This window comes from Haliotis rufescens, unplaced genomic scaffold, assembly GCF_023055435.1.
Source record: "Haliotis rufescens isolate VD_foot unplaced genomic scaffold, xgHalRufe1.0.p SCAF_13, whole genome shotgun sequence".
NCBI classification, from domain to species: Eukaryota; Metazoa; Mollusca; class Gastropoda; order Lepetellida; family Haliotidae; genus Haliotis; species Haliotis rufescens.
In genome coordinates, this window is record NW_025963813.1 from 32,605,001 (window position 1) to 32,628,741 (window position 23,741).

Genomic DNA, 23,741 nt, shown 5'->3' on the forward strand with positions numbered 1-23,741 from the left:
TTTCATCACTTTTCTCAAAACAGACTCTACATGACATTGGCCTTTATGGCTCTTAGCTCTTCATATGTGGTTTTATGCGTCCCCTTAGCGTTCCTGATACTGTTACAACGAATTATTTCTTTCCATCTGCCAATTGTTGTAAAATTTAAAAAAAATTAAAATTTAAAATGAATCTTCATTGCGGGATGCAATAGATGTATTCTCCCGCTCAGACATCCACGTGCAGCCTGTTTTTTAAGTGGCGGGGCTTTAAGGGATGTATACGTAATATTTTATCACGACCAGTGAACCAATCGGAACATTTTGATATGGAGGTAAGGTAATATTATTACACAATGAAGAGGCGTAACGTTTGCATATACATACCTAGCTTTAAGGAATATGTACTGTCAATCTTATGCCACTTCAAGTTTAAGAATGTATAAACACGTGACTCAAATGAAACTTGTCTGCCTTATCAATATACAGATATGTAGCTTTCAGATAAACATGGCACGTGGATCCCTCATATGAAGGTTATGACTCCAAAAGTTATTTTAATTACGACCAAGGTCGCTGTCAATATCACAGTATTGAAGTTGCAACAACAGTTACACATTTCTTCCAAAACTTTTCACAAAAACCGCAAATATGACATTTGATAGACAAAGCACCGCCATATGACTTGGGATATTGTAGATAGATGCAAATATTATATTTCATGCCAATTGCTTTGCCTCAAAGGTGACAATGAAGAAAACATGTAATACAAATTCTGAAGGTCGACCTTGACCTAGTTATTTTGAACAAATCCGTTCTACAGCAAAGCCTAATCTTTGAGAAACTGAGTACGTTAGTGATAAAGGCATCAGTACTTTGCGAAAGTGTAACCAAAACGTTATTTAACGTCATATCTTATTGTAAATAACCTTGCGTAGAAGGTATGTGAACCTGGTGAAAGTAGGGCAAAACTCATCTTCCTGAGGCAAGCGTGTCCAAAAGGCTTTCTATCAAAGTCTTGTTTCCACCCTAAACACCCAGTGCTAAATACGATTGGACTTAAACCTAAAAACGTATTCCCGTGTAACAAGGCTGCTGCTAATTTAGTATTAATTAAAACCTGTTAGGAAGTACATCAGATGAACTGCGTGGCCAGGCTACAGTTCCACAATGTTGTTCTCACCGCATTTGGAGCCACTCCACCCTTCTGAGCACTCGCAGGCACAGCTCTTGGGGTTGTGTTTCCCGTTGATGCAGGGGCTCTTACACGGCTGAAGACCACAGGCGGCTCCTCGGAAGCCATTGACACATGCACAGGAACACTTGTTGGGGTCAAGGACACCACCATTCCGGCAGTTTAGATTACAGTCTGAAAAAACCCAGCGAGACCAAAAATAAATATATATTCTAACCAGCGTTTGATAGGAATTCAACCAACAGCGATTCACGCCGAACCTGGCTGTCATCGTCGTGTCGGCTATATCTCGGAGTGTCACTTTGATGTTGAGGAAATCTCTTAGTGATGCAGCTCTTAGACGTTTACCACTTCGGTAAAAACGTCGCCCATGGGATTGGTGCCAAGAAACCATGGATACTAATCAGGGATAATTTAGGATTCGACCCCACTATCAAAGGATCCAGGCACTCCTAAGGGAAGACACTCTGCACGGGAACAGTTTGTATCATGGAATGCTATCTAAATTCAAACGTCATTTTTATATGCTGATATACAGAGTAGTGCTGCAACCTGCAGAAGGTGGCAAGTTATTATCCTGTCTTTAAGAAACAAAACAGTAAGTCATCAGGACAAGGAATATTAATAGCTTTATTATACATACGTTTGTTTGTTGTTTAACGCCGTACTCAGTAATATTCCAGCTATAAGACGGTGGTCTGTAAATAATCGAGTCTGGACCAGACAATCCAGTGATTGATATGATGAGCATCCACGCAATTGGGATACGATGACATGCATCAACCACCCGATCCCCTCTGTCGCCTTTTACGACAAGCATAGCGCCTTTTACGGCAAGCATAGTCGCCTTTTACGGCAAGCATGGGTTGCTGAAGACCTATTCTAACTCGGATCTGCCGAATTAAATAGTTACATCATGTTGCCTCGTTTTATTCAAACATGGCTAATAGTCCGTTTTGTTTACCATGTTATTCATACAACTTACTTCAATATTAATAAAAGTTAACTATTTCATGTATATGGTATATCAAACATAAGCTACCCACTTGCCTGGGAAGATTGAAAATAATTATTGCTCAAGAATATCTTAACATTTTCATTTACTAAAAACATCGTGAGTGGATTCTTAAGTTGCAATGAACGATATTCTAACTTTCTGTGAACGATTGTGGTCCTGTAAGACTAGAGCTAGTGGTCGATAGCAAGAGCAACAATCACGCCTTCTGAGGTACGACGTGCATCCGACAGTTTAGCCTTAAAGTTTCAAATAATTACAATACAGTCACGATATACCTACCACATTTTGGGCCGGACCAATATTTTCTGCAGACACATTCACAGGTGCGCTTGTTGACCCGGCCGCGCACACACTCCGTCGTACACGGGGGGTCGCTGCAGGAGTCGCCACGGTAGCCGTTGGCGCACATGCATCGGCAGTACCGCTTTAACAGGGTGCCGCCATTGTTACACTTCAGCCCGCATTCTGAATTCAAATACAATATTTTCTAAGAACGTACGTTAAGATGCATGTCAAGATTCTAGAAAGTCTAGAGCATTTGTGAAGCCTTCCCACAGAAACACTATAGCAGGAGCAGTACTACTATAGCAGGAGCAATACTATAGCAAGAGCAATACGACTATAGCAGGAGCAGTGCTACTATAGCAGGAGCAATACGACTATAGCAGGAGCAGTACTATAGCAAGAGCAGTGCTACTATAGCAGGAGTAATATAGCAGGAGCTGTACTACTATAGCAGGAGCTGTACTACTATAGCAGGAGCTGTACTACTATAGCAGGAGCTGTACTACTATAGCAGGAGCAGTACGACTATAGCAGGAGCAGTACGACTATAGCAGGAGCAGTACGACTATAGCAGGAGCAGTACCACAATAGCAGGAGCAGTACCACAATAGCAGGAGCAGTACCACAATAGCAGGAGCAGTACCACAATAGCAGGAGCAGTACGACTATAGCAGGAGCAGTACCACTATAGCAGGAGCAGTACCACTATAGCAGGAGCAGTACCACAATAGCAGGAGCAGTACGACTATAGCAGGAACAGTACGACTATAGCAGGAGCAGTACCACTATAGCAGGAGCAGTACCACAATAGCAGGAGCAGTACCACAATAGCAGGAGCAGTACGACTATAGCAGGAGCAGTACCACTATAGCAGGAGCAGTACCACTATAGCAGGAGCAGTACCACTAAAGCAGGAGCAGTGCAACTATAGCAGGAGCAGTACGACTATAGCAGGAACAGTACTACTATAGCAGGAGCAGTGCTACTACTATAGCAGGAGCAGTGCTACTACTATAGCAGGAGCAGTGCTACTACTATAGCAGGAGCAATAGGAGTATAGCAGGAGCAGTACGACTATAGCAGGAGCAGTACGACTATAGCAGGAACAGTACGACTATAGCAGGAACAGTACGACTATAGCAGGAGCAGTGCTACTACTATAGCAGGAGCAGTGCTACTACTATAGCAGGAGCAATAGGAGTATAGCAGGAGAAAAACGAGTATAACAGGCTCTGTACTATAGCAGGAGCAATGCCAATAGCAGGAGCAGTGCCAATAGCAGGAGCAATAATATAGCAGGAGCAGTACGACTATAGCAGGAGCAGTACGAATATAGCAGGAGCAGTACGACTATAATGTTACTTTTCACTATAGGATGAGTTTCACTTACCGACGCTTTGTACACTATCAGTTGTGTCAGTTTAATGTAGGTGGAAAACATCTCCACGGAAGTCACTTTAAACAAATGAGCATGGGCATGCCGCCGACAGAATACACCATGAATGTGATAAATTCATCTTCCTTTATCAAGGGTTGAAACTGGACTTTCATAGTCAGTTTACTCCCTTGCCTCGGGAAGATGAAATAATGATTCGAATGAACGTGTGATTGGTATGAGTAAGTGACAAAAAGGGGAAGATGAAAGAAATATAATTCTTCCCAATGTAACCTGAACATCTGTTATTCTTGCATTGTTATTTATGGTGAGGTGAGGTGAGGTGAAATTGGGTTTAACGTCATGTCCAAGATTATTGCACTTATATAGCGACCTGCATGTACGTGTGTGTGTTTTTGTGGCTGCTTGTACTAGTCCGGACTGATGCCGATTTATAGTGCTAGCTCACTGAGATACCATGCCGCAGTTTAACATGAATACCTCACTCAGACACAGTATACTGACTCCGAGCCGACCAGTCCTTGTTTTAGCCCCTTAATGCCGAGCGCCAGACAGGGTAACAACAAGTACCATCTTTTAACGTCTTTTGGTATGACGCGGTCGGGAATGAACCCCGGACCTTCCGCTCTTCGGGCGGACGCTCTACCACAAGACCACGGAGGCGGTCGGCATAGTTATTTATGAGAAGTATTGGTGCTCCACGGGCCGCTGCCTCATGACGGGAGGATGCCATATTCTTCCGTTTGATCTGGTATCGTTCATCCTCGATAACCCAGTGTATTATATTCTCCTCTCTATTACGAAAAGTGCCCTCTACCCTTTCGCCATCAGTTTCATTTCGGAAGAAACTTCATCTCCAATGAGTAACATCTTTCCGAAAGTCCCTCGCTTGTGGATGTATTCTGTATTCGGTTAATTGCAGCGTCACAGTTTATTCAAACTTAAACGAAGCTACCGTGAGGTATCCATCATAATAGAATAGGCATACGACCCTGGAGTATCGATGGATGTGCTTGTATATATGAATTTGTGGCGACGAGTGTGAATGCCCGCTCATGCCTTGATTGCAGTATCACGATGTCCGACACCAATGTTTACACATAATCTATTAATAAAACAAGGAATTCAGAGCTAATGAAACGGTTAAGCTACTATGTCACTCCAGCGATCCCCGCCCATCCACCGATCCCCTCCATAAACAAATCTGATTTGTTATCTGGACAACAGTATTTCAACTTCCAATAACACGTAATCCCAAACATGAGCGAGTAAGGTTTGGCTCCGCTTTTAGAAATATATTCCAGCAATATAACGGAGGGGGGACACCTGCAATAGCCTTCACGCATCGTACCCATGTGGGGAATTGAAGCCTTCGGTGTGATGAGCGAATGTTATAACCACTTGACTGCACCCCTTCCTCTCACATGTGGGTAATTGTGACAATTGTGATGACAGTTTCATTTTGCAGAATGTTTGCAGGATCACTGTTTTAAGTGTTTAAAGCCAAAATCAATAGTGCAGTTATGTTTCAGTTTTTGTTTAACGCTGCACTCAGCAATATTCCAGCTATATGACGGCGGTCAGTAAATAATCGAGTCTGGACCAGATAATCCAGTGATTGACATCATGAATGTCGATCCACGCGATTGGGATACGATGGCATGCATCAACCAAGTCAGTGAGCCTGACCACCCAATCCCGTTAGTCGCCTTTTACGGCAAGCATGGGTTGCTGAAGACCTATTCTATCCCGGAACCTTCACGGGTCAAATAGCAGTAAGGTATTTCACTAGGTATATAACACCACAGATTGCAAATAGGGTTAATGTAACGATTGTGCGTACTTGTTTGTGTTTTACACTGGTCTCTTGTCCCATTATATAGCTGGAATATTGCAGACAATCCAGTGATATTGTGAGCAATGCATCAATCAATGTATGGTGAGATGATACGTCATCAACCAAGTTGCAGAGTTTTGCTATAATTAAGCTCACCTTTTACGGCATGAATTGGTTGCTGAAGATCTATTCTACCCCGGATCTTCACGGGTCCAGTCATGACGATATGACAGGAACATACATCATATCGGTGCCGTGACACCAATCAAGGCACAGTCTGACCACACTATAAATTTAGTATCAACATGAATCTTAACACAAGTTTGCTGGGTACCGTTTCTAATCCCTGTCTAATCATGTCGGTTTTACAAGTTAACCTCATCTAACCACTCACCACAAGACGGACCGCTCCATCCTTCCAGACACTCACACTTGCAGTTCGGCTGATTGACCTTGCCATTGATGCACTTGGTTGTGCAGGGGTCAAGGCCACACAGGGCGCCTCGGTAGCCTTTCACGCATGCGCACTCACAAGTTTCCGGCTTCAGTACACCTCCGTTTCTGCACTGCCGCTTGCAATCTACAGGCCAGAATGACAGGTTTTGGGAACATCTGATTTACGGTAAAATGTGGTACATACATGCGATTGGTCAATGCCTGCAATGACCCATTACTTGGGTTTCGTGTATAGGATTGCGATAGTTTACAAGCAATTTTGCAACAAATACAATTGTATTTTATATTTTCATTCGTAGAACTTGTCAGTGTAGGTTTCCTCGTGAACAGTCAAACACTTCCACCATGTCTTTGCTTCGGATGTTGTTTTGTTGTTTGACGCCTCAATCAGCAATATTCGAGCTATATGACGGCGGTTTGTAAATAATCGAGTCTGCACCAGACAGTCAAGTGACTGATATCATGAGCATCAGTCTACGCAATAAAGATACGATGAACATCAACCAGGTCAGCGAGCCTAACCAACCGCTCCCGGTAGTCGCCTCATAGGGCAAGCATGGATTGCTGAAGACCAATTCTGGTGAGTGAGTGAGTTTAACGCCGCTTTTAACAGTATTCCAGTTTTATCGCGGCGTGTCAGCTTAATGTCGGAGGAGGCCCGAAGTGATGCAGGTCTCGGACGTTTACCACTTCGGTGAAACCCACGAGCCCGGGTATGGTGCTGACAAACCTAGAAACATAATCGGGGCGAACCGGGATTCGAACACACAATCATAGGTTTCTTGGCTGCCCAAGGGACGCAACTGTGCACAGCGAATCGCGGCGCCCCCGAAGACCAATTCTAACCCGGATCTTGACAGGTAAATCCGGATGTTGAAAGTAAGATACCTCAATCACCTTCCTACATATCAGTTTCCACATTATGCAGTCACTGCAGTCACGTATTGAGCATTTCAGTTAATAAGGTAATCGATAAACGGGTCACGTACCGCATTTTGGTCCCTTCCAACCGAAGTTACATTCACAGGCACAGTCTTTCTGGTTGACCTTGCCATTGATACACTCCGTCTTGCATGGAGGAAGACTGCAGTCGGCACCACGGTAGCCACCAGTACATGCGCACTTGCAGGTGCTCGGATCCAGTTTACCCCCATTTGTGCACTTGAGATTACAGTCTGTAACACATGTTGGGACTTTGTAAATCAAGCTGTTTTCGCTGGATGTTCACTTCAAGAGTGACAGTGTTCATTTAATTGAACCTATCAAGCTAAACTAAGACGTCTCAGTTAGCGTCTCTATTAGACTATCGGTAAAAGTATCTTCGTTTAGCGTTTGTCGAGCACTAACAAAGACAAAGGGTCCCTTCCGAATTCCGATGAGAAGAGAACAAACTCACCGCACTTGGAACCAACATATCCTTCCGCACACTCGCAGGCACAGTTCTCCTGGTTGACCTTTCCCTTGACACATTCCGTCTTGCACGGAGGCTTGGTGCAATCCGCTCCTCTATAGCCTCCTGCACATGCGCACTGACACTTTGCCTTGTCCAGTGTTCCTCCGTTAGAACACTTCAGTTGGCAGTCTATTTAAACAGTCAACAATGATACAAATTGTAGCCTTCTTCAAAGCTTTTAGCAGTGAAACCAATTTTGTTAACAAAAAGAACAATGTCGGGAAATCAAGATTAGTCTGGAATTAATGCCATCCTAAAGAACATACACTAAAATGGCTCAAAGATGCAGATTACATGATGCATGACATTTGATAAAGAAATCTAAAAAAATATCCACGATCCTTAACTTTTTGGGTTCAGTACAGCTCCATATCTTTTAATCAAGGAGCGGTTCCTTTAAATCAGGGTCTATGCATTTTCCTTAGAGTGAGTGAGTTGGGTTTTATGCCGCTTTTAACAGTATTCCAGTTATATTGCGGTGTGTTAGCTTAATGTGGGAGGAAAACCCGAGGTGATGCAGTTCTCAGACGTTTACCATTCCGGTGAAACCCACGAGCACGGGTATGGTGCTGACAAAACTAGAAACATAATCGGGGTGAACCGGGATTCGAACCCACAATAATAGGTTTCTGGCGTGCCCAAGGGACGCAACTCTGTACAGCGAATCGCGGCGCCTTAGACGACTGGGCCACCCTTGCCCCCCATTTTCCTCAGAACTTGGAATTCCCAGGACCACCAAAGTGGAACCGTGGTGCCAGCCTTAGTACCATTACCATCAATACTAGTATGTGTAGCTTCACGGTTGGTTGTTGGTGGGTTTTTTGTTTTACGCAGCAATATTCCAGCTATCCGTCGGCGGTCTGTAAATAATCGAGTCTGGACCAGACGATCAAGTGATTGACATCATGAACTACGATCCACGAAATTGGAATTGATGACATGCATCAACCTGACCACCTGATCCCGTTAGTCGCCTTTCACGGCAAGCATGGGTTGCTGAAGACCTATTCTAACCCGGAATCTTCACGGGTCGACATTTGGCTGTATACTAATCGAAATCTTACCACACTTAGGACCGTTCCAACCTTCTGTACATTCACAGGCACAGTCTTTCTGGTTGACCTTGCCATTGATACACTCTGTCTTGCATGGAGGAAGACTGCAGTCGGCACCACGGTAGCCACCAGTACATGCGCATTTGCAGGTGCTCGGATCCAGTTTACCCCCATTTGTGCACTTGAGATTACAGTCTGTAACACATGTTGGGACTTTGTTAATCAAGTTGTTTTCGCTGGATGTTCACTTCAAGAGTGACAGTGTGTTCATTTTATCAAACCTATCAAGCTAAACTAAGACGTCTCAGTTAGCGTCTATTAGACTATCAGTAAAAGTATCTTCGTTTAGCGTTTGTCGGGCACTAACAAAGACAAAGCGTCCCTTCCGAATTCCGATGAGAAGAGAACAAACTCACCGCACTTGGAACCAACATATCCTTCCGCACACTCGCAGGCACAGTTCTCCTGGTTGACCTTTCCCTTGACACATTCCGTCTTGCACGGAGGCTTGGTGCAATCCGCTCCTCTATAGCCTCCTGCACATGCGCACTGACACTTGGCCTTGTCCAGTGTTCCTCCGTTAGAACACTTCAGTTGGCAGTCTATTTAAACAGTCAACAATGATACAAATTATAGCCTTCTTCAAAGCTTTTAGCAGTGAAGCAATTTTGTTAACAAAAAGAACAATGTCGGGAAATCAAGATTAGTCGGGATTTAATGCTATCCCAAAGAACATACACTAAAATGGCTCAAAGATGCAGATAACATGATGCATGACATTTGAAAAAAAATCTAAAAAAATATCCACGATCCTTAACTTTTTTGGTTCAGTACAGTGCCATATCTTTTAATCAAGGAGTTTTTTTTATATCAGGGTCGATGCATTTTCCTTAGAACTTGGAATTCCCAGGACCACTAAAGTGGAACCGTGACGTGGTCCCAATCTTAGTACTATTACCGTCAATAATAGTATGTGTAGCTTCACGGTTGGTTTGTTGTTTTACGCCGCACTCAGCAATATTCCAGCTATCTGTCGGTGATCTGTAAATAATCGAGTCTGGACCAGACGATCCAGTGACATGAACATCGATCCACGAAATTGGGATTCATGAAATGCATCAACCTGACCACCCGATCCCGTTAGTCGCCTTTCACGGCAAGCACGGGTTGCTTAAGACCTATTCTACCCCGGAATCTTCACGGGTCGACATTTGAAGACGGGCTGAATACTTATCGAAATCTTACCACACTTAGGACCGTTCCAGCCTTCTGTACATTCACAGGCACAGTTCTTCTGGTTGACCTTGCCATTGATACACGTCGTCGTGCATGGAGGAAGACTGCAGTCGGCACCGCGGTAGCCGCCGGTACATGCGCACTGACACTTGGCTTTATCCAGAGTGCCTCCATTTTCACACTGAAGGCTACAGTCTGGAATGGTAAACACTACACGATTATATAGACGTTTGAGAAGTGCCACTACACAGGGTACGAAACAAAAATGAGGCGAGGTGAAATAGGGTTTAACGTGTTCAAGATTATTGCACTTATATAGTGATTGTTTGTTGTTTAACGCCGTACTAAGCAATATTCCAGCTATATGACGGCGGTCTGTAAATAATCGAATCTGGACCAGACAATCCAGTCATTGACATGAACGTTGATCCACGCAATTGGGATCGATGACATGCATCAACCAAGTGAGCGAGCCTGACCACTAGATCCGGTAAGTCGCCTTTTATGACAAGCATGGGTTGCTGAAGACCTATTCTACGCCGGAATCTTCACGGGTCAAATGACAGTAAGGTATTTCACTAGGTATATAACACAGATTGCAAATAGTGTTAATGTCACGATGGTGCGCACTTGTTTGTGTCTTAACACTGCAATATTCCAGCTATATAATGGGACAAGAGACCAGACAATCCAGTGATATTGTGAGCAATGCATCAATCAATGTATGGTGAGATGACACTTCATCAACCAAGTTGCAGAGTTTGGCTATAATTTAGCTGCCTCTTACACCTATGACATTAACTGGATATAAGGTATAACTTGCCGCATTTGGGTCCACTCCAGCCCTTTGTACACACGCAAGCACAATCCTTCTGGTTAACATTGCCGTTGATGCAATCCGTCTTGCATGGTTCTTTCTTGCAATCAGCACCACGGTATCCACCAATACAAGAACACGAGCAGGTGCTCGAATCTAATGTTCCACCATTGGCACACTTAAGACTGCAATCTGAAACATTTAATGGGGGTAGGGCGATATATAAAAATTTGCACTCGAAACAGTAATTTCTACAGACATACAAGAGGCAATTCAATGTTACTTACCACACTTTGGACCAGACCAGCCTTTCGAACACTCACAGGCACAGTTCTTCTGGTTGACCGTGCCATTGACACAGTCTGTTTTGCATGGAGGGAGACTACAATCAGCTCCTCGATAGCCACCAGTACAGGTGCACAGACATTTGGCCTTGTCCAAGGAGCCACCGTTGTCACATTTCAAACTGCAGTCTGCAAAAGCGAAATGAAATAGCTTATTGTGAAGAAAAAGTAAAGTTCTGTCGGAAATGCTAGGGATATGCTTACCTTGTTTCATCTAATAAAAATGAACCATAGGTCTATGTCATTGGTCTCAATTGCATGGATCGATGTTCATGTCAATCACTGGATTGTCTGGTCCAGACTATTATTTACGGACAGCCGTCATATAGCCGGAATATTACCAAGTGCAGCGTTAAACAACAAACACTAGCTTATTAAAATGATTTATCACACTTCAACCTTCTGCTGCAGTTTGGCAAAAGTTGCTAAAATCTGTTGACAAGTCTTACAGTTCTAACCTATTACCGATGTCAAACAAATGTAAAACTACCCACCACACTTTGGCCCACTCCAGCCTTCAGTACACTCGCAAGCACAGTTGTCTTGGTTGATCTTTCCGTTGACACAGACAGTCGTACAGGGAGGCTTGCTGCAATCAGCACCACGGTGACCACCAACACACGTGCACTCACATTTGGCACTGTCCAAGCTTCCGTTGTTCTTGCAGATGAGTTTGCAGTCTGGCATTGATAAAAATACATAGCTAAAATTTTAATAGTGACATTGTGGTTATTGCAAGAAAAGAAATGTCCCCCTCAAAAGTAGAGATGTTTATTACATATGATCAAGCCTGTATAGGTTCCCCAAAAGAAATACAGATTTCGAATTAGACTGATGCAGTTCATGTATACAGATCCTTTGATTTTAAAAAAGGACTATTTCTGTTAAGATTAAATCAAACTACGTACCACACTTGGGGCCAGTCCAGCCTTCTGTGCATTCACAGGCACACGTCTTCTGGTTGACCTTCCCGTTGACACATGCTGTCTTGCAGGGAGGTTGTGCACAGTCAGTTCCACGGTAGTCTCCAGTACAGGCACATTTACAGGTGTCCTTGTTTAAGGTACCGTTGTTGGCACATTTGAGGTCACAATCTGTAATAGTTGCAATAAGCACAGTAACAACTACACAATAGCATGGGGATCAGAATAAGGAATTTATTACACATGTATTTAACCAGCCAGTATCACTATTAATGAAGCTTTCAATTGACACTTTCCTGTAGACCGAGGCATTCCTATGGTTTGTTAGCGAAAGGCTGCAGTGGTTTTGCCAGTTCAGCCACATTGTAATCGCCTGTCACAACCACAAATAGGGTGATGATGCCTATTCTAACCACGGTTTCCATTGAGCTACTCCGAAATGACACCTACCACACTTGGGACCCTTCCAGCCTTCTGTACATACACAGGCACAGTTTTCTTGGTTGACCTTTCCGTTGACACAGACCGTCGTACATGGAGGCTTCTTACAGTCAGGACCTCGGTAGCCACCAACACATGTGCACTGACACTTTTCCTTGTCAAGGCTTCCTCCATTGGCACACGTTTGGTTGCAATCTTTGCCATGTACAAGAAATGATATTTTAGGTGATAATACAGAAAAGAGGGAGGGAGGGGAAATGGGGTTTAACGTCGCATCTAACAATAATGCACTTATCTAGCGACGTGCATCCACGCGTGTGTGTTGCTGTTCGTACTTGTCCGGACTGCTGCCGATTTATAATGCTAGTACGGACTGATGCCGAGTCATGGGGCTAGCCCACCGAGATACCATGCCACAGTTTAACATGAATACCCCACTCAGACACAATATACTGACTCTGAGCCGACAAGTCCTTGTGTTAGCCCCTTAATGCCGAGCACAATACATCTTTTCACGTCTTTTGGTATGACGCAGCTGGGGATCGAATCCCCGGCCTTCCCACCTTCGGGCAGACACTACCAGAGGACTATGGAGGCGGTCGTAAATACAGAAAAGAAACCATGAAGTCGTTTATTTGTTGTTTAATCTCCCAAGCGGCAATATTCCAACTGTATGACGGTCTATAAATCGTAGTACATTACACTCTTTGACAAACATAGGAAACGCTACGGAACCGATGTATAAGAATCCAAATGAATCCGATTGCTTGAAATTACAATTGGAACTAGGGAACTTAAAATATGTGACCTACCGCACTTGGGACCACTCCAACCAGCAGTACACTCGCAGTCACAGTTCTTCTGGTTGACCTTGCCATTCACACATGCCGTCGTACAGGGAGGTTTGGTACAGTTGGCACCGCGGTGACCACCAACACACAAGCATTCACATTTGTCTGCATTCAAGGTGCCATTGTTGCCACACTGACGACCGCAATCTGATATATAACAAATAAATTATGCCTCAGTTATCTTTGCCAAGGGCAATGCCTCCTTACTGCTGCACCATTCTTAAAAGAATCGATACAGATGGGCACCTAATTGTTACAAATATCACAGGAATTTGGTAAACTATTCCATAAACTCATGCTCGTAACTGTTTGAGTGAAAAATAGTAAATATATTTAAGAAAAACTCTATGACTTATCTAATAAATATAAAACGTCAACACCAAAGAATAACCAGTCTGGATTACCCCACGAATCTGATTCCATTGGGCGTAAAAGGCAAAATATTAGCGGTATATTAACAAGCTAGACAATCAATTGATGGACCAGAAATCCAGCTACACGAAAGCGAATTTACTGATTGTTGAAACGAACTACTATGTTCATTTTGAATTACGTCTGTCCGACACGCACAAATTGAGAAAAAGAAAGTAGCAAAATATTATTCTTTCCATGTAAGCTCATAACCTTCTGAATGTTTTCTTTACAATCAGTCTATGCGTGGGCCTACGTTGATTTCACTTATAGCTTCCTCGTTCAGGTGGGCAAAGCAGAGGAAGGGAACTGGCTATTTGATGTTTATTGAACAATATCAGATCATCAACGAAGCAGAAGCTGATGTATTCCTTCTTGGCCAATTTTGATTTTGCTAATTTGACAGATCGTGTCTAAGAGGAAGTCCGGCATTTCACATACTGTTCTTAGTAAACGTCTAATGGCACTCGCTTTTATATTTGACAAATTGTCACGAACCTCTAAAGATAGATATGCCACTACATCTAAGGTAATCAAATACCCCATAGATCGAGGAACAACGTTTTCCCTCAATTGTCATGGGATAGTGGTGTACAAAGTTGAAAAATCAAATGTTTTGACAGACATGAACTTTGAAATCTTGACTCTTTTCTGAGAAGAAAAGTTCAACCAGAGTTGTTAATCCACATGCACATGGTATTAGTTCCACTCGTTATGAATTATTCTACACAGATTCATATTAAAGGGTATGCCAAATGTGTTGTGGAAAACACTCGCTCAGTATCAGGAGGAAACGAAAGTTGCAGATTTAATTAATAAGGAGACATGGGTGACGAGTTCAAAATACTCTACTTACGAGAATACTGTTTTCAACCTACCGCACTTGGGACCGCTCCAGCCTTCCGTACACACACAGGCACAGTTTTCCTGGTTGACCTTCCCGTTGATACAAGCTGTCGTACATGGAGGCTTGCTGCAATCTGCACCACGGTAGCCACCGGCGCATGTACATGTACACTTGTCCTTGTCAAGTGTGCCACCATTCTGACATTTGAGGCTGCAGTCTGAAACGCCACAGAACATGCAGAAACAAACAGAATGAGCAAAACTGGTTAGTGTTACCAAGCCCAAATACCAAATTTTTCAAAAACATAGTAATGAAGAAAGCATACCTATAAAGAGTCATGAAACAACATTTACACATTTAGGTAAATTGCTATATTCTTACTTCAGTTCCAAGGGTTATACAAATAGTGCTTATTACAGAGCATATTTGTTATCGCCTGTTTGGAAAAGACACGGTTCCTTTCTTCATGCAAATTAAAATTATTAAAATACCTATTTCAGATTATAAAAACACTGTTTAAGAGCATACATTGTAATCTAATACTTGTCCGACTGAATGATACGCTGTCACTCACCACACTTGGGGCCACTCCAGCCTTCCGTACACACGCAGGCACAGTTCTCTTGGTTGACCTTTCCATTGACACATGCTGTCGTACATGGAGGCTTGCTGCAATCCGCACCCCTGTATCCACCAACACATGTGCATTCGCATTTGTCCTTGTCAAGTGTACCTCCATTTGCGCATTTAAGACTGCAATCTGAAAAAAATAAACAATTCCTAACCTCCCTTGTAATACATCTTCCCGAGGCAAGGAACTTGGCAGGAATTCCAGAGTTATGTTTTGGCTGGACCAACGAGTCCATGCATAGTCCAATCAAAATGGCGTAATGAAGACATCCGGTTCATCAAAAATGATTTCAACGTGCAGGTTTCGGTCGACTGCTGGATCTGCAAAGCACGTGTGCCGCCAACTGGGCGTCGACAGATATTTTGCAAATCTTTTCATGTTTTTTCATCAAGGTGCTCAAGTGGATTTGATGCACTTTGCGAGAAAAGACCAGTTTTATTACAATATAGATCTTGGTTATCGATCAGATCGTCTGGGAGCAGCCAATTTGTTTTAAGCAAATGCAAGTGATATGAAAGGTGGAATCTGATTGAAAGGATAATAGCTACTGATGGTGCTACGATCGAGCCTGGAAATTCCGGTAATGAATATTACACCTATATAAAAAGAGCCATGAAATGAACGATTCTGAACAAGATACACCAGTCCAGTCAAGCATGAACACTGAACAATACGAATAAGCTTACAATATTACGTGCCACATTTTGAATGAAAGGTTTGATGGAATAATATCCACTGTGAGTTCAGTTTGACACAATATTTAGCTGATTTCCGGGTCAGACTTCCTTCATCCAAACACTAAGCTTTGATTCGAATAAAGAAATCCCATCTACAACAAGCACATGACATCGCACATATTGTATTATCTTTGCTGTTGGTGAATAGGGACCCAATACATATGATCGGGGCTCACTAAATAGAGTCCCCACGTCAGTTTTCCCGAACACCAAGGTTCAAAATCAAGGAAGGTGTTTTGGGATCTACCTGTATTCAGTGGATCGAATTATGAAAAATACAATTCTAACTTAATTTAAAAATTATACAAATCTTTAAATTCATCTCCAAGGCGTTTATAACCATTTGAAATAACAAATCTGGAACACAGTTTGTACACTCACCGCACTTTGGACCCTTCCAACCTTCTGTGCACTCGCATACACAGTTCTTCTGGTTGACCTTGCCATTGACACATGCCGTTGTGCATGGGGGCAGACTGCAATCGTCCCCACGGTAGCCACCCACACAAGAACACTGGCACTTTGCATTATCCAAGGTACCTCCATTGCTACATTTCCGACTGCAATCTAACATGAAATTTTAAGAATAAGAAAAATTAATTTGTTACTTTCAAGGAATTACTGCTCACATGAAATATAGTTTAAAATATTAAACAACTAATCAAATTTAACGTTATTTAGATTTATCCTCAAAATAAATCGAAGGTGAGGATAAAATATAACGAGTCATAACATTCAAAAATATTGCATTGTGCCTACTACCATATTTATCCTTCAGGATTTCAGAAATGGGTAAATAATGCTGCTAAAACGTGACAGTATTGAATTCAGCTCTTCTGGCCTGACACTACAACTAAAAGGTCATATTGCTGGATAAAGCTTAAGTTAATAGTGTCAACAGATGATCAACGTCAAACAGCAGCTATATTAAATGAATTTACAGAGCAAGTAATGCATACACAATCAATGTGTTGTAAACACACGTTTACAAAAACACCCTTGAAATAATTACAACAAACTATCAGAGGCTTCAACATGCTCTTTTTAACGCATATGCTGCACATTTATTAACCTAAACAGGAATTGTTTCAAAATATACTATTCTCCCCAATACTAACCACACTTGGGGCCACTCCAACCTTCCGTGCACACGCAGGCACAGTTCTCTTGGTTGACCTTCCCGTTGACACAGGTCGTGTTGCATGGAGGCTTGCTGCAACCAGGACCCCTGTAGCCACCAGCACATGTGCACTCACATTTGTCCTTGTCTAACGTACCTCCATTAGCACATTTAAGACTGCAATCTGGACAAAATATGAAAATTATTTACACAACATACACATGTGGAACATGAGGTAGAAATTTACATTGTTAGACGAATTAGAGTTTTACCTTGTCCAATAACGTAGAAATTAATACTTCCCTAGTCTGAAGTTACACCAGTTCTACAAAGCAACCACAGCAGGATCTTACCTCAGTGTCAACCTTAGTGCTGGGGTTGCATTCGTAAGAATGTATGAAACCATTCACTCAATTTATGGATACAACACGACATTTTGGGATTGTTTTGCCCGTTTCTAAAATAAATTTGTAAAATGTAATTTCTAAACAAAGGGTTACCACATTATCGCCAACTTCTACAACATTGTAACCTACATCCATTGCATGCCTATGTGTTTGATTTCAACGATAAGCCATGATCATTTAATTCGTCCAAAGCAAAAAACCACAGACAACATTCTGGATAAATGAAACGAAAACATTTTTCAAAATATGAAGGCAATGACAGAAAGAATATGACGAACACAAAACATGTCTTAGTTTATCTGTATTGTTATGTTTTTTAAGTGTCTAAATAGCAGATCAGGTGGTGATTAATGTCAAGCATGACTAGAGATGCCTATTGTATTGTACACTGAGCGTCATTAAGAAATACATTGAGAACTTACAGATATCCACCAATCTTACACTTCCTCAGGGAAGTTGTGTAGTTTATATTCTCCTCAAAACACCTGATTCTTTTGTATTACCATAGTATCTCGGAAGTCATGAAAACATCAACATGACAAACGGTCATTGGCGAGAAAATACAAATAATCATGCTATATCTTTTTATAAATGCTAAAAAAGGTGGCGGAGACTCAGATATAAATTAAATTCCAAATTGGTGATAATTTTTCAAACATGTGTTGTCATGATAACCAATTTGAATTCATGTGACATTTACCTGATATACAGCATGGCGTCAGCTGTTGACATGTAGTTGTGAATTCGAAATTTTTAATGGCAATTTTTTCATAAATTCCATGGAAAATTTCCAACCTGTCAAGGTTCTAAACATCTTCCATGTAACTTACTGATCCTGTACGGAGTATGTGATTAATAAACTGGCCAAAAACAATTACTAATCATAAATTATGCAAAGAATCTTACCACACTTTGCACCACTCCACCCTTCTGTACATTCACACAGACAGTTCTTCTGGTTGACCTTGCCATTGACACAATCCGTCTTACATGGAGGAAGAGTACAGTCGTTTCCTCGGTAGCCACCGACACAGGTGCACAGACATTTCTCCTTATCCAAGGTTCCTCCATTCCCACATTTCAAGCTGCAATCTACATCAAAAGGAATTGAAACAGTTTTTGATCATTTACGTTAATAGTAAACAGTAAATGAGTTGCAGAATATAATTATGGGAGTACTTCTATTATGTTAAATTGTGATCGTTTGATTGATGTCCCTTTTCCAAATCGTAAAATACGATGCAGTTCCTATTCATTAAAAAGGCTTTGTTTTACTTAATGACATAATCCCTTCCAAATTAATGAAAATCCACCAAAACTGCATAAATATCACATTACAATGATAAGCGCGTCCCTAAATATTACTTACCACATTTAGGGCCATTCCAGCCTTCAGTACACTCGCAAGCACAGTTGTCTTGGTTGATCTTTCCGTTGACACAGACCGTCGTACAGGGAGGCTTGCTGCAATCGGCACCACGGTGACCACCAACACACGTGCATTCACATTTGGCACTGTCCAAGCTTCCGTTGTTCTTGCAGATGAGTTTGCAGTCTGGCATTGATAAAAATACATAGCTAAAATTTTAATAGTGACATTGTGGTTATTGCAAGAAAAGAAATGTCCCCCTCAAAAGTAGAGATGTTTATTACATATGATCAAGCCTTTTTAGGTTTCCCAAAAGAAATACAGATTTCGAATTGGACTGATGCAGTTCATGTATACAGATCCTTTCTTTTAATCTTTACAGAAATATTCCTTTTAAAACCAAACTACGTACCGCACTTGGGACCAGTCCAGCCTTCTGTGCATTCACAGGCACACGTCTTCTGGTTGACCTTCCCGTTGACACATGCTGTCTTGCAGGGAGGTTGTGCACAGTCAGCTCCACGGTAGCCACCAACACAGGCACATTTACAGGTGTCCTTGTTTAAGGTACCGTTGTTGGCACATTTGAGGTCACAATCTGTAATAGTTGCAATAAACACATTGACAGCTGCACAATAGCATGGGAATCTGAATAAGGAATCAATTATACATGTTTTTAACCAGCCAGTATCACTACCAATGAAGCTTTTAAGGAGTGAGCGAGTTGGGTTAAACACTGCTTTTAACAGTATTTCAGTTATATCGCGGCGTCTCTGCTCAATGTTTTAGGAAAGCCCGAAGTGATGCAGGTCTCAGACGTTTACGACTTCGGTGAAACCCACGAGCACGGTCATGGTGCTGACAAACCTAGAAACACCCGTGCCCCCTAATGAAGCTTTCAATTGACACCTCACTGTAGGACAAGGCATTCCTATTGTTTGTTAGCCAACGCTGCAGGGGGATGATAGTTCACCCACATTATTTTGTTGCCTGTAATACCTCGAGACTGGACAAGGCTAACATGTGACAGAATGAGCAAGACGGCAACAGGTCACGATAACCATCACAGCCTCATTCAAATCAGTGTAAGCGCCTGCCAAGATCATAACTTGGGTAATGAGACCCGATTTAACCATGGTTTCCATTGAGCTACTCGGAAATGACACCTACCACACTTGGGACCCTTCCAGCCTTCTGTACATACACAGGCACAGTTTTCTTGGTTGACCTTTCCATTTACACAGACCGTCGTACATGGAGGCTTCTTACAGTCAGGACCCCGGTAGCCACCAACACATGTGCACTGACACTTTTCCTTGTCAAGGCTTCCTCCATTGGCACACGTTTGGTTGCAATCTTTGCCATGTACATGAAATGAGATGTTAGGTGATAATACAAACAAAGAAACCGTGCAGTCGTTTTATTTGTGTAACACCACGCTGGACAATATCCCAGCAATGATGGCGTAATATATCACAAACACTGGACACTCTACAGAACCGATATATTAGAATCCAACTATATCTGATTGATAAATTACAATTGGAACTAGGGAACTTAAAAAATGTGACCTACCGCACTTGGGACCACTCCATCCGGCTGTACACTCGCAGTCACAGTTCTCCTGGTTGACCTTGCCATTCACACATGCCGTCGTACAGGGAGGCTTGGTACAGTTGGCACCACGGTGACCACCAACACACGTGCATTCACATTTGTCTGCATTCAAGGTGCCATTGTTGCCGCACTTACGACCGCAATCTAACATAGCAAATAGAATGCCTCAGGTATCTTTGCCAAGTGCTATGCATCCTTTTTGCTGCACCATTCTTAAAATCATTCTGACACAGGCGGGCACTTAACTGCTTCAATCTCAGGGATTCGGTAAACTATTCCATAAACTCATGCTCGGAACTGTTTAAGTGAAAAATAGTATGTATATTTAAGAAAAGCTCTATGACTTATCAAATAAATATAAAATGTCAACACAAAAGAATAACCAGTCTGGATTATCCCACGAAACAGATTCCATTGGGTTAGAAGGCAAAATAGCAATGAACATGATATGAATGGATCAATGATAATCTAATGACACCAGGTGTTCTTGAAAAGGGAAAACCGGTTGCTCCGCCAACTCGCACAATTTGCATAAAACAACTGTCGCCCAACACCACACAGAATTTGCATGTGACGGAAACCACCGGTGGGGCAGGATACACCAATCTTTTCACAAACACCCGGGATCATCACAGTGATTCATAAACCAATGTTCATACAATAGTTGGAATCTATCTAGCCGAGATTGTTAAATATTTGTATTTCAGTTATATCACGGCGTGTCAGCTTAATGTGGGAGGAAAGTCAAAGTGAAGCAGGTCTCGGACGTTTATCACTCTGGTGAAACCAACGAGCACGGGTATGGTGCTGACAAACCAAGAAACATTCGGGGTGAATCGGGATTCAAACACAATCATAGGTTTCTGGCATGCCCAAAGACGCAACAGCGAATAGCGGTGCCTAAGACGACCGGGCCACCTGGGCCCCCTAGGATGTTTTAAGGCCTTAACTATCCGTTGCATGATCCAAGAAGAAATTCACTCCATCAGATGTATTGGTTTTCTCAATTATTTTACAGATACATATTGAAGGGTATGCCAAATGTGTTGGGAAAATGATCGCCCCGTATCAGCAGGAGACGAAAGTTGGAGAGGTAACTAATAAGAGACATGGGTGACGAGTTCAAAATACTCTACCTAAGAGAATACTGTTTTCAACCTACCGCACTTGGGACCGCTCCAGCCTTCCGTACATACACAGGCACAGTTTTCCTGGTTGACCTTCCCGTTGATACAAGCTGTCGTACATGGAGGCTTGCTGCAATCCGCACCACGGTAGCCACCGGCGCATGTACATGTACACTTGTCCTTGTCAAGTGTGCCACCATTCTGACATTTGAGGCTGCAGTCTGAAACGTCAGAGAACATGCAGAAAAAACAGAACGAACAAAACTAGTTAGTGTATAGGTGAATCCAAATACATTTTTTAAAAAAAACATAAAATAATGAAATACCTATAAAAGATATGAAACGTCAAAATGTTTATACATTTTGGTAAAATGATTTCTTTTTACTTGAAATTCTTGGGTTGTGCAAACAGATTCTTAGTGAGCGTATTTTTATCTCATGCATTGTTTAGGTAAGCCTAGTTTGAAATTAAAATTCCTATTTCAGATTATAAAAAACACTGTTTGAAAGCTTCTATTGTATTTGATACTTCTGACTGAACGATACGCTGTCACGCACCACACTTGGGCCCACTCCAGCCTTCCGAACACACGCAGGCACAGTTCTCTTGGTTGACCTTTCCATTGACACATGCTGTCGTACATGGAGGTTTGCTGCAATCCGCACCCCTGTATCCACCAACACATGTGCATTCGCATTTGTCCTTGTCAAGTGTACCTCCATTTGCGCATTTAAGACTGCAATCTGAAAAAAATAAACCATTCCTAACCCTCCTTGTGATATAGCCAGTTTGGAAACTTTGGAACGTGCTCCTGAATCATGTTAAAATAAGATTTGTTTGTTCATTTACATAAAGAGCATTGTCTCTCAACCACATGCACGACATGGTTTGAATATAAAGACAAAATTGTAGCCTTCAAATGGGAGTGAAGGATATATTCCGGTAATGAATATTACACCTATATAAAAAGAGCCATGAAATAATCGATTCTAAACCAGATAAACCAGTCCAGTCAAGCATGAACACTGTACAATACGAATAAGCTTATAATATTCCGGGCCACATCGTCAATGAAAGGTTTGCCAGATAATACCCACGGCAAGTTCAGTTCAACACAAAGTATTTAGCTGATATTTCCAGGTCAGACTTCCTTCACCCAAAGACTAAGCTTTGATTCAAACAAGGAAATCCCATCTAAAAAAAGCATACAGAATTCCTCACATTGCATTATATTTGCTGTTGGTAAATAGGGACCCAATACCTATGCTCGGGGCTCACTAAATAGAGTCCCCACGTCAGTTTTCCCGAACACCAAGGTTCAAAATCAAGGAAGGTGTTTTGGGATCTACCTGTATTCAGTGGATCGAATTATGAAAAATACAATTCTAACTTAATTTAAAAATTATACAAATCTTTAAATTCATCTCCAAGGCGTTTATAACCATTTGAAATAACAAATCTGGAACACAGTTTGTACACTCACCGCACTTTGGACCCTTCCAACCTTCTGTGCACTCGCATACACAGTTCTTCTGGTTGACCTTGCCATTGACACATGCTGTTGTGCATGGGGGTAGACTGCAATCGTCCCCACGGTAGCCACCCACACAAGAACACTGGCACTTTGCATTATCCAAGGTACCTCCATTGCTACATTTCCGACTGCAATCTAACATGAAATTTTAACCATGAGAATAATAACTTATTTGTTACTTTCAAGGAATTACTGCTCACATGTTAAATATTTTAAACTATTTCAACTTATCAAATGTAACTATTTTTAGTCATTATCTAAAACATAAATTGAAGGAAAGGATAAAATATAACAACGAGTCATAAGATTCAAATATATTGCATTTTGCCTACTACCATATTTCTCCTTCGGGATTTCAGAAATGGGTAACTAATGCTGCTAAAACGTGACAGTATTGAATTCAGCTCTTCTGGCCTGACACTACAACTAAAAGGTCATATTGCTGGTGGCAAAAGCTTAAGTTGTGGTGTGAACAGATGATCAACGTCAAACAGGAGCTACAGTCAAGTCTCGTTAATCCAACACTCATTTATCCTACAAAAATGATGGAAACCGATTTAATCAGTACTATTTAGACCCGTTAATCCGACAGTCTCGCACTCCATCTCCTACATTTAATTTGCAACGAATTGATGAAATCACTCATTAATCAGT

General features: G+C 42.0%; 1 protein-coding gene across 1 annotated transcript in view; it reads right to left on the reverse strand.

The window, feature by feature from the left end:
* The window catches only part of LOC124118163, a 101,982-nt gene that overhangs the window by 11,979 nt on the left and 66,262 nt on the right, over positions 1–23,741 (reverse strand). The window contains exons 63-88 of the mRNA XM_048394677.1: positions 23,037–23,222; positions 22,111–22,296; positions 21,588–21,773; positions 20,384–20,569; positions 19,979–20,164; positions 19,221–19,406; positions 18,809–18,994; positions 18,346–18,531; positions 17,031–17,216; positions 16,294–16,479; positions 15,119–15,304; positions 14,576–14,761; positions 13,248–13,433; positions 12,445–12,630; positions 11,980–12,165; positions 11,566–11,751; positions 11,015–11,200; positions 10,734–10,919; positions 9,920–10,105; positions 9,091–9,276; positions 8,684–8,869; positions 7,563–7,748; positions 7,156–7,341; positions 6,105–6,290; positions 2,472–2,657; positions 1,163–1,348 (exon numbers count right to left, since the gene is read on the reverse strand). Coding sequence (XP_048250634.1) covers positions 1,163–1,348; positions 2,472–2,657; positions 6,105–6,290; positions 7,156–7,341; positions 7,563–7,748; positions 8,684–8,869; positions 9,091–9,276; positions 9,920–10,105; positions 10,734–10,919; positions 11,015–11,200; positions 11,566–11,751; positions 11,980–12,165; positions 12,445–12,630; positions 13,248–13,433; positions 14,576–14,761; positions 15,119–15,304; positions 16,294–16,479; positions 17,031–17,216; positions 18,346–18,531; positions 18,809–18,994; positions 19,221–19,406; positions 19,979–20,164; positions 20,384–20,569; positions 21,588–21,773; positions 22,111–22,296; positions 23,037–23,222 — 4,836 coding nt within the window. The remainder of the gene's footprint in view (positions 1–1,162; positions 1,349–2,471; positions 2,658–6,104; positions 6,291–7,155; positions 7,342–7,562; positions 7,749–8,683; positions 8,870–9,090; positions 9,277–9,919; positions 10,106–10,733; positions 10,920–11,014; positions 11,201–11,565; positions 11,752–11,979; positions 12,166–12,444; positions 12,631–13,247; positions 13,434–14,575; positions 14,762–15,118; positions 15,305–16,293; positions 16,480–17,030; positions 17,217–18,345; positions 18,532–18,808; positions 18,995–19,220; positions 19,407–19,978; positions 20,165–20,383; positions 20,570–21,587; positions 21,774–22,110; positions 22,297–23,036; positions 23,223–23,741) is intronic.